The 11683-nt window shown below is 37.4% G+C and overlaps 1 protein-coding gene across 1 annotated transcript in view; it reads right to left on the bottom strand.

Annotated features, from left to right (window-relative positions):
• Window positions 1-1358: 1358 nt before the first annotated feature.
• CDH9 (cadherin 9) overlaps window positions 1359-11683 on the bottom strand; it is a 75986-nt gene continuing 65661 nt past the window's right edge. The window contains exons 9-11 of the mRNA XM_009279216.2: window positions 5446-5563; window positions 5104-5355; window positions 1359-2259 (exon numbers count right to left, since the gene is read on the bottom strand). Of these exons, the coding sequence (XP_009277491.1) occupies window positions 1772-2259; window positions 5104-5355; window positions 5446-5563 (858 nt within the window). The 3' untranslated portion in view covers window positions 1359-1771. The remainder of the gene's footprint in view (window positions 2260-5103; window positions 5356-5445; window positions 5564-11683) is intronic.

Below are 11683 nucleotides of genomic sequence, written 5' to 3'. Positions count from 1 at the left end.
CCCTTTAAGACTTAGAGAAATCATATAGCTGTTGTTCACAGATGGTTAAAAGGAGATGACTTACCAGTAACTGGACTTCAAAATGAGTTGTCCACATACTCATTGATTATCTAATCTCCTTTCCTTCAAAATTCCTGTTTATTCATTGAATGATGAACTTTGTTAATGTTTATTTCACAAAAATATTATTTAAATGGTTAAAAAATTGATGTACATAACTCTATCAGTCTGAACCTATTACTGGAAAACAGAAGTTAATCAAAGGGTGATCTGAAGTTTTTCTGCCACCTTTGTAACCTGACAAGGTAGATTTCTATATATGCCAATGCTATGTAAGTTCTTGTTGGTTCCTATATCTGGCCTTCTGCCTGTTCAGAGGCATAAAAAGCCTGAGATTTAATTAGCTGCAGTACCCACTAGGGCATCCAGAGCGGCTGGCCACGCAGCAGCCTCAGCAAGTCACAGGCCAGAAGCTGCCCCTGTTAATCTCAGAATGTCCTCAGCACCGGGAGGTGACACAGTTAGATCACATGTGATCCAGGTAAATTCCTCCTATCCTGTGTTATGAAAAAAAATGTGCATTGCATAAAAGCTGATCCAGCAAATAGATTTTAAACACAAATACATACTTGAAGATTGTCATTAATGCTTTAGAAAATACGCAAATGTATGCACTTCTTTGAATGAAGAGAACACTAACTTCTTTAATAAAATATTAGTTGGACTTTGTTTTTATTGCTTGGCTTGTTTTGATTTAAAAAGAAGCTACTAGTAATATGTCTGATTTGCCTAATTGCCTCAAAACCCAAAAATAAGGTTAGAATACAAAAGCCTTCCTTTCATTATTGATGTTTGCTTAATTCCAATTTTTTAAAAGACATTATAAAATTGTTTTCATATCTACCAGAATAAACCTTCATGGTTCCTTAAATTCCCAGACATATATATGTTAAATCTTCTCACTGGTCACCTGTTCATATAAGAAGGTATGTGGGGGCGAGTTTCACAATGAAACTATATTATTATGCCATATAGTAATACACATTGCAAGTCAGACTGCATTTATTTATAATCACTTTTTCAAATTTTTTTTTTTCTACACTGCATTCCCATTACAGAGCACTCTTCATATTGTTCTTGCACAGTACATTTCAACCACTAATCCAATATAAGAAGATGCATTCAAAAATTAAGTATTGCACAATACGTAGTTTCCTTTGTTCAGAAAGATTGGACAGTTCCTTATGATTAACAAAGTACGTGATTAAGTAGTGTTTTTATAAATACTAATTTATTTAATAAAAATACAAAAATATAAATATACATATATAAAAATATGATGAATCAACACACAGACATTCTTTAACGCAATAAATATGGCAGTAATATTAATCTTTTTTAAAGTATATTTTTGAGCTCATGTTACAATGTGGATGCACACTGTCCCAGCTAGTAGGAAAGGTAATGCAAAGCAATTAAAAAAAATTAAGTTTCCATCTCATTATTAAAGGCACAAAAAGCCTTTTATTGTCTTTTCATTGTCAATGAAAACCTTTCATGAGGTTTCTAGGCAGAAATGTTGAAATATAGATTTTTTAAAATCTAAATAATTCATATTCATTCACGTTGACTTATTGATTAAGCGAACCCTTACTAAGACAACACCTATTTTTTGTAATTTTTTTATTCCCAAGAAAGAGAGAGTAGGCCACTTTATCTAGTAACATAGACATGAATTCCACTAACACTGACCAGGCCACAGATTACTTTCTCAGTCTCGATCACTGTCCTCTCCACCATACATATCTGCTAGTTTTTTAAATCGAGGTCCCCAGTCACTGAGGTAATCATAGTCTTGGTTGCCCTCTGTGGTAAGCGATTCCAGGGAGCTGAGTGAATTTGCTATGGAATCATTTCCTTCGTAGGCGTATGTTGCTAGTGAATCATAGGGAGGGGCAGCTGGGTCTAAATCATTTTCCTTTAACCTTCTATGAATAAAATCTTGGACATCAATGTTTTCCCAAAGAGGTGCAGTCCGTCTTATCTGAAATATAGTTTCTGGGATAACATCTCTTCTCATCTTACTTTCCTCCCTTGCTTCTGGATTTCTCAGTGTGCCAATGTCAAAAGCCTGTGTGTCTTCTTCCCCACCTCCTTCATCATTGTAGGTCACAATGTTGTCCCGAACATCATCCTTTGAGATGATCAAGGGTTCTTTCTTCCTCTGTCTCTTGAGAGCCGTAAACAAGACAACTAATACTGAAAGGAAACAAAAGATGAAGGAATAAATGGGTAGTTGAAAATTAAATAAATGAGAAAATATTTTGCATTATCTGTTGAACTGGAAAAGTTTTAAGTCTGGGATGGGATTTTTAGTAGGAAAATAGTGATAAAAGTGATCTCCAAGTTGAAGTTAATAAGGAAAAATATTAATGATTTTATAGCAGTCAAAAACTCATGCTTTTTTAAACCTATGGGAGCAATGATTAAAATATTATATATTTGAAATAGATACACAATTTAGCTGAAGTTGAAATGCAGACAATGTCTTAACGTATAACATTCTACTAGGGTTTGACTTTGATTTTAGTTTTGTGAAGTACTGCCTTCCTGGCAGTCACTAAGGGTGATTTCATCAAATGTAGTTGAATCTCCTTGGCAAAAGTAATTCATACTCTTGAAAGCTAGTGATTTAGGTATTCCTAAGTGTCTAATTCACTTTTGAAACTGGGATCTACAGGTCCTCCTGAAAATAAGAATCTGAAGAACTTCAGCTATCAATATTATTGACAAAACTATTTTTGGCTTCAATGACTGCAAGAATTTAAATCCAATCTTTGGTACTAAATGTCTCTTTTTAAAAACATGATACCTCTAGTTTAAGAAATGTTAGTTGAATAACTCTTCCTTTTGGAGAGGTAAGGATTGACACAAAAATGAACATCTACAGAGGGAGATGAAAACCTGAAGTTAAGATTTTTAAATACATTCTGGTGCCTAAATGATATTGATTTCGGTAGGAACTGAATGCTTAAATGCATTTAAAAATCTGACCCTAGCTCCAGTAGCTGGAGTAAATAGGAGAGGCCAGTGAGATCATCTGTCAATGAGGCATAACAGTGGTTGCTGAACCACACATTACAGCAGTGCTGCACACTTTTGTTGAGTCTTAGGAGCAAAGTTTTTACTCTGAATGACTTGAGTGCTGGTGAATAAAAGGGAAGACTGGACATACTGCGGGTAGGGAGAGGGGAACCGAGATCTTCCACATGCCATGGTACAATGCTGTGAATGTAAAGGCTGTTCTGTTCTGTTTTGTTTGCAGTTTTGTATCTGTACAGGAGCCATTTTTTTCAAGTTTTCCTAATGCTAGACAAGTAATAGCCCACTTAAGTAAGTTTAAGAACTTCATATACAAGAGTAGGGCAGATCACTAAAAGGTTATTATGAAGTGTCTTTCACAGCCAGGTACTTAATATGTCTCTCCTATTTTGGGCATGATGACACCAGTCTACTATCCTAACACACTACATCTTATTGAAAAACTAAATAAGGTGCCGAGAACAACACCAGCTGTAGACTAACAATTCTGTTTAGATGCTTTTCAGCCTTATGCTACTCTGGCTTCAGCTTATGCCTAGCGCTAAGTAGAGCAGGGTTTCTGACCCTGGGGCCAAGAGACACAAAGCGGTCACACTTGTTTTGCCCAGCACTGGTCCCTGAGCCTGTTCTGAGTCTCATGTGCTATCACTGTGGTTCTAAGGCACACTTTGATTTTTGTTTTTAGTTCAATGTTTCTGTACTAAAGCATTACAGCCAATCAGAGTGATGTTTTCATAGTGAGCGAGTAAGGGTATGTGTTTCATGGTACACATTTCATGCTCAACGTTGGGGCATGAAAGGTGGCTTTGAAGACGCAGAGCCTGCTGACGTGGTGAAATATGCAAGGTGGAGAGCCAGATCTGGTAGAGTTTGAATGATAATTGTCTGCTGGAAGTGGTGCCCTGCAAGTTCTGCTGCTCAGACTATGCCTGAGCAATGTCCTGGGGAATCCAAGCTGGCTCATGCTGAAACCAGGCCCGCGGGAATGCTTGAACCTAAGCAGTATGGACAACCAGTTTGTCAGAGCTCAAGTACCCTCCCTTCCCTATACCCAACAGTACAGATATAGTTCCTACATATTGCCCCTCTCCTAATAACCTCTGTGGTCCTCTGAATATTTACTGGAGGTATCTTGAATCCAGTCTAAAAACTGAAAAAGAAGGCATCTCCTTAGAATTATATAAACTGACACCTGTAAGCTTGTCACTGCCCCCTTGGCAAGCTGTGTTTGCTAGGACAGGTGGAAAGGGAAAGAGGTCTTCCACAGAGTTTGACTGGAAAGTAGAGATGATGTCACTTTTAAGGAGGCACTTCTCTGGTAAGCAAAACAGGTAAGTTGCAGTTTTTATACTCTTAACATCAGGTTATGAGATAACATTTATTCTAGTTTCTTCATATATCACCTCATCTTTCTAATGCTTCTGCTCTCCAACTACCATCTAACTTCTGTGCTCACACTTTAATCAGCTGCTCTCGCTACCACTTGCAAGCAATTGAACATTTCTCTTCCATGCTTTTGAGCTAAATATTTCCTAAGTATAAAAATTACAAATCATTCATGATTAAATAGCTAGTATAATTGATAGTATTTAATCACTGAGAAACTTATCACTCAGCTTCAGAAGTGTGATTTTAAAGTCCTGGATCTAAGTGAAGATCTGTTTATAATATAAAACATTACTCAAATGAGCATGGTATTTAAAACTGACCCTAGATTTTCAAATTTATTTCATCTAAATAACATTGATAGTCTCATTCTTTTCACACATTCTTCTGAATAGTAATGATGACAAACAGCCTATAGTAGCTCCCTCTCCCACTCTCCCAGCTCCTTTTCTGTCTTAGAAAACAGTTGGTTAAAAACAAACAAACAAACAAACCACATCAGGTATGAAATACTGTTCTGCAGGGTCATGTGAATAAGGGGCTGAAGAATATCAGGGGTCTAGAAGTGACCAGACCTTTGCCTAGTCAATTAAACATCTCATCACAGGTACTTGCCTAGCAGGATAATGATGCAGAGGAGAATGGCAACCAGTGCCCCTGTGCTGAGGCCAGCAGGCAGGAGGAAGGCCTCAGCGTTGCAGGACTGCATGTTACCCCAGCTGTCGCAGGCACACACTCGAATGGTCAGCGTGCCAGTGCTGCTCTGGATCGGGTAGTCATTGTCAAATATTATGACTGGCAGGAGATAGGTACTCATCTTACTACGGCTGTATCCATTTCTTCTAGTCATAATTCCTGCTGTGTTATCTAGAATGGAAAAGCAGAATAAATAAAAGTTGCTGGATGAAGCTTTATGTGGTATGGGGGCAGGGGGGCATGCTACTGGTCAGCAGTTACCTTTGTTGTCTACAATGGAGAAGTTTGGATGAACAGCAAATTCTGGCACCAACTCAAAGAAAAATTTGTGTCCTTGAGGAGGGTCATCTTTGTCAACTGCACTCACAGTCTGTATCAGCTATAAAGAAAACAGTATTTCATACTATTTTAGAAATCTTGTGTTTGAAATAAGGTCTCTGCTTTTCATGTCCAGTAAAAATCCAGTGAATCTCTATCTGTAGACACAAACTGATGTCCTAAGCCAAATGTTCCCCTCATAAAGACAGGAGAGGTTACAGTAAGCAAATTGTTGTTTTATTGTTTAAACACATAATGGAAAATGAAAAAGGGACCAGTCCTCACTGCAAGACAGCCATGTGCTTTGATTTGTACTCCATATCTTGCAGTGATACAGAAACAATTGCCCTTCTGAATAAGCTGTAAACCTCCTGTGGCCTCATGTAGCAATGACACAAAGTAGTGTGTAAACCAGTTGTTAAGTGGTTCTAATTCCCAGTACACCTCATCTGCTCCTGGCGATAAATTGGAGTACTGCACTGGCAGAATGCTCGGTTCTCCTGAGGTAATAAAAAGAGAAGCTTTACTCCCTCCTAAATTGAAACCTCTGGCTGTGGAGCTTTATAGCTGCCCTAACAAGGCCACTCAAGCCCAGCTGGGAAGGAATGATAATAGTGCCAGCACAGGGTCAGAGTAGAGTGGACTAAAAAATGAGAGGCTTCAGCAGTACCTCTGGATTGCACAGGCTTTCCTGTTGCATCAAAACATGTGTAAATATGTGTACTCATGTATATATAGACACATATACGCTAGCAATCTGACTCTTTTTCTAACTATGTGCTGCTAGATAGACAGAGGCTGAGGAAAACAGCAGCAGAACTGAGGAAGGAAAAGCTGCCTGGGAATAGCTGTGGTTTGTGAAATGCAATAGTTAACACCATGCCGGGTTGCATGAGTCGTAGAAACGCCAGTGAGTCGTATGAATGACTGCTATGTGCTTTGCACTCCCTAGTGTGTATTGCACTGGAGAGTGACCCATACTCCACCTTGGCTTGCAATGGTGTGTTTGACTTCAATCATAAGATGACAAAGCTTGGTGGCATAAGAATGGGAGTAATCTTCCACTGAGAATGCTGCAACTCAGTACAGGCAAGTTCCTATGGCACCTAAACTTAAAGGCAGAAAGAGCTCAGCAGTCAGACTTGTTTCTTTCAAAGCCATGAGGGAGCCAATGCCTGTCTTGAGGTTTTCAAGTGTTTCCAGTGCATAGGGTGTGCTGAAATCCCACAGATATCAAAGGACTTACTTCGTGGCTTGTTTTTCTGAAATTTCCAGGGAAAGTACAGCATGTCTTCTTCAAGAAATACAGTAATTGACAAGTAACACTGATACAATTTTTAAGCTTTGCAGCAATCAAGTAAGGAGTGGCTTTTTCTTGTGTACTTTCTCTGAACATCAGCTTGAGTGGGACTTGAGGATACAGTTAAATTTTGGAGGGTATTTAGCATCTCTCAGGATGGAACACTGTATTAGACAAGTATAATTATAGGACTACCAAAAATACTAAATGTTTTTCTTACTATATCATTCAAAAACCTGCTGCTGCTAGTGCTGTACTGCACTTTGAGTATTTGGCCCATTTTTTCTAATTAATTTTGAGATACTTTTACTACAGCTTGTTAAGTTGTTATTAAAAAAAAACAGTAGAGAAAGTCTAAGTTTGGCTCATTCACTTCCAAGCAGCTGCTTCTTAAACAACCACAAGGGTTTTTTTTTTTATCATTTTCTTTTTATTTTTGAGGCGTATTGAGGAACTTGAAAGGTAATTTGTGAACATCAGCCTTGTACAAGAGGACATGACTATGCTGAAGGCAGGATTATGCAGTTTTTCTAAGTGTGATTAGAGTAATAACTACATATTAAGGTCTCTTCACTTTTAAAGCATTTGATGATCATTGCTCTTTAGATTTTTTTTTTTTTTTTAAGTTTTAGCTGTTTCCCAAGATTAACCAAATCAGTGTTTATGGCAAAGTAGCCTGTTCAGTATGTTGCTGAGTCTTTGATTGTGCCAACATTTTCTAATGTCCCATCACTTTTGGGACATTGGGACACATCTCAATCTGCCTCTGAGAGTGGCAATACAGACAGCAAGACCAGGATGGTGTTTAATTTTAGTTTTGCATTGTTTAATGCAAAAATGTAATATTGTTACAATTAAAAAAAAATCATTCTGATAGGACTAAAATACCAAATTGAAATGAGAAAATTTTCCTCTCACATTTTTACAAGTTTGAAAAGACAGAAAAAGTGTAAAAGTACCAGAGAGAAGAGAAAGAATTAGAATAAGTGATAATATTTGTGCAATTACTTGCTGAAAAACTCAAGGATAAAATATCCTGATATAATAGCTACCAGAAATTGCAGCTGAGTATCTTGGGGCTTTTTGAGATGTAATCAGTGGGATGTTTGTAGGATCTGGATTTGATTCCCTTCATGTGTAAATCACATGGAGGAGGACAATTGTGCCAGGCATAGGGGAACCTAAATACATTGAAAACTTATTGTTGAGGGTAAGGCTGAAGGAAAAAAAATAACAAAAACCTTATTACCTGCTCTAACTATTGGCTGCATAAATTAAGAACTATCTGTTCTTCTGCCAGGAAAGATCAGAGAATAAAAGAACAATGAGAAAGGATGATTGCTGGTGAATTTTTCCAAATGATGAACAGGTGAAAAGAAATTAGAAATGTTATCTAATTAAGGTTCTTTTTTTCAGTTATACAGCTGTAAATAAGAGAATGATGTTCATGATAATTCCTGCAGAAATGAAAGAGATGTGGTTATTTTTATTTTAAGTATCACAGTTATATGAAAAAAATCAGTACTCTTTCATGTACATTTTGTAATTTCATGTTGGAAATGTATTCTTCCATTTTGAAGCAGTTATGGACATTGAGTTATGATCACTCTTCACCAGCAGTTCAGAGAAAGATCTCTGACACTGTAAGATTTATGAGGGAAGAGTTATTTCAAGAAAATGACTTTTACTCAAATATGTTTCAAGCATATCAGGCTTAGAGAAGATAAAAAACATTCCTTTTATTTTTTTTTTCTTCCATAGTTTCTCATGCAAATGAGCACAATTTGGAAAATACAACATTATTGTCATTATTTTGAGGGTTGTGTGTATATGTGCATGTGCATGTGCACTTCTGTGTGTTTAAAGAAAGTCTCGTATTATTAAGTGGATCTTATTGGGTAAATTCACATTTTTAGGGGTCATTTGTCTTTGAGGGTACTGAAAATTTAAACTTAGGCATTGACATAAGGTTTTCTCTTTTACACTCAGGACAAAGTGCTAGTAGCAGCTTGACAATGTAAGACGAGTTGTGAATGAGGAATTATTTCCACTAGAAAAATTTCTTGAAGAATTTATTTCATGATGAAGCCAGAGATTCTGTTAAAGGTTTTGGACCTATTTCCCATTGGCATCATTTTTTTCAAATGTGGAAATGGTTTGATTATAATACTGGTTTGTGGGTTTTTTTCCTCATGGATACTGTGTTTTTAAGGCCATGACTTACACCACAGTCAAAATTGTGATTCTAGTTTATGTTCAGGCTATTTTATAGCTATTCATAGTCATTTCTGAAAAAGTGATTGGGGATGAATAGACTGCCTAGTAACAGATTCCTTACATATATCTGGTACATCCCTAGACATAGCCTGCTCTCCAGTTTTCTTCAAGCTGTTTTAAAGATAGAAAGTGAGTAAAAGCTAGGTGGAGGCATTCTGCAGTAACAAGGGTCCCTGTGCACTTCAGAGCATGCCCTTACTGCTCCTGAGGCTCCATTTTTGGACACAGAGAGCTGTACAAGTAGGAGACTTGGGTCGTGGGCTCAGCCTTGGGACTGCCTCTAAAAGGAATATAGGAACCATTAAAGTAAACGTTAAGTTAGTAATGCATCTTTAACAGTATAGAGGTCAGCACCAGCTAGCCACTTTTTAGATGGGCTTTTCAGCTGCACTGGCTTGGCATGTCATGCGAACAATCCACAGCTGCACATTAGCTTCAGGGTACACACTTTAAAAATGCAGCAACATGCTTCAGACAGATTCTTGAAAGGTTCATTGAAGAAAGCTGAACAAGATGAGGTCTATGGGTGGAGAGATGCAATATATTTTCAGGTTAAAAATTTCTACAAATAAAATAAAATTTGAGACAAATAGAATGTCTGCTTTCTTTCAAACCAGCTACCATATTTTTAAATCTTTTTTCAAAATTCCTTCTTTTAAAATTCACTATAAAGAAGACAGTAAAAAATAATGTCACTTTCACAGGAATTTAAAGATGGTCTGCTGTTGCAGACAGTGCCTTTCTGAAGTTTTAAAACAATGTAATTGTCATATAGCATGAAAACTGTACTTCCAGTCTCAGAGAAGTAAGACCACTAGAGACAGATATTGTTGAGCTAGAGATACAGTAACAGCTGCTGAATTTTGTTGTTTCTTGTATGGGATTATAGATATGCAGAGGAGAAGGCCTTCAATCCACTTGGATCATTTGGGCTTTTGTTCTTGCTATATTATGTTCTTAGTTAAACCTGGATATTATACAACAGAGAAATTTCTCAAATGTCATTTATCTACTTTCAGCTGCTTCTGAGATAAGACTCAAAAAATATCACTAAACAACTGCAAAAGGAATGTTTGGGACATTTTGCTGTTTGTTTTTGTCTGAAACTTTTTTCAGAAGTGATATAGGAGAGAACAGAACAAATCCTGGATTTTGGAGCACTGGCTTTCTCATTCTTGAAATTTATTAAATTTGTTTTGTGCTGCAACTATTTCTCAAGGAATCTGGAAAGATCTTACCACTTTGTCTGTAATAAACTATGAAAAAACAGATAGTGAGAGAGACTGTGCTTTTGACAATCATCAGAACATAGTAGTGTGCAGATGTTATTGGGGAATGGTGGAGGAGCAACTTTCTGTTTCTCCTGTCCTTTCTTTCTTTTGCCTCTTTTTCTGCCTGTACGATCTGGTAAGGCCAATCACTAACTAATCTTGAATGTATTACTAACATAGCACAGTGTAAGTGGGTGGGATGAAGATTTTGTAGAAGATTTCAAAGTGGCTACATTTATCTAGGACTGAAGTAATAATATAGTTCAAGTGTCCCCACCTGAGTTTCAAAATCAATCCAGCTGTCAGTGGATGCCCATCTTATCATTTTGTGGCTTGAGCGATCACACATGTTCAGGCACAATTCTAGCCTATACACCTGTATGTTGCTAGCTGCAGAAAGCAGCTTCCATCACATGTGTGTAAGCTTGAATAGACCTTTGATCTTGATGCTTTATGTCTTAAGAAGTATTCTAAAATGCCTGCCACTTAACAAAACTTCATGTTTGGTAATGCAAAGCAGTTTGGTTTTCAAGTCTTGGCTCTGTTCCACAAATGTGTTGGCAGTTTTAAAGCAGGACTTAATGCTTATCAGAAGTTGGAAAATTCTCCCTTGAACTCCAATTCTTACTTCAAAAGGGAGACAGACTGTTAGCATGGGTCTCTCACTAAATCAAGCCAAGAGGTGTCTACCTAGAGAAGGCAGCTACAATGTATAAACAACTCGTGACTGATAATTAGCAATGGCCACACGAAAGATTGGATTTTGGTTTGTACCATTTAAAAGGGGGGGGGGGGGGGGCGGTATGGAGACTAATGAAAAGAAAAATATGCCAGCTTTCTGAAGAGGAAACAAACTCTTTGTTCTGATGTCTGAGAGCCCCTGAATGGCAGAAAAGAATATAGCATCAGTGCAAAAAAAGGGACCCAGGTTATTTTCTTAAATATTATTATTGATGGGTGTTGAAATTAGCTAAATTGTTACTAACAAATTGTTCAGTTAAATCACTCTCCTTTTCAAGTAAATCTTCCTGGTTTCCATGGAGAGGACTCATCCTCTAATCCAGCTAAAAAGACCCAATTAATTCCTGTGACAAGGGCATGAGAGATCTTGTACCAGAGCCTTCCCCACAACAGTCCCTGGGGCTCTAACACACCATCAAAGGATTAGGGATTTCTAAACTGTGCGAGAGGAAGGCTGCATCATACTTTTCTTTAGCCTGTGTATTAGCCAGTGGAATGGGACTTGCACAGTGACAAATCTGTTCCAGCCTAACGAACGTAGTTGCTTATGCACCTCTAGTGATAATGTTTCTCCCCGGTCATATCATTGTTG

The sequence above is a fragment of the Aptenodytes forsteri genome, unplaced genomic scaffold (genome assembly GCF_000699145.1).
Source record: "Aptenodytes forsteri isolate BGI_AS27 unplaced genomic scaffold, ASM69914v1 Scaffold81, whole genome shotgun sequence".
Classification (NCBI taxonomy): Eukaryota; Metazoa; Chordata; class Aves; order Sphenisciformes; family Spheniscidae; genus Aptenodytes; species Aptenodytes forsteri.
Note: the sequence above shows the minus strand (reverse complement) of the source record. Positions and strands in the feature narration are given on the sequence as shown.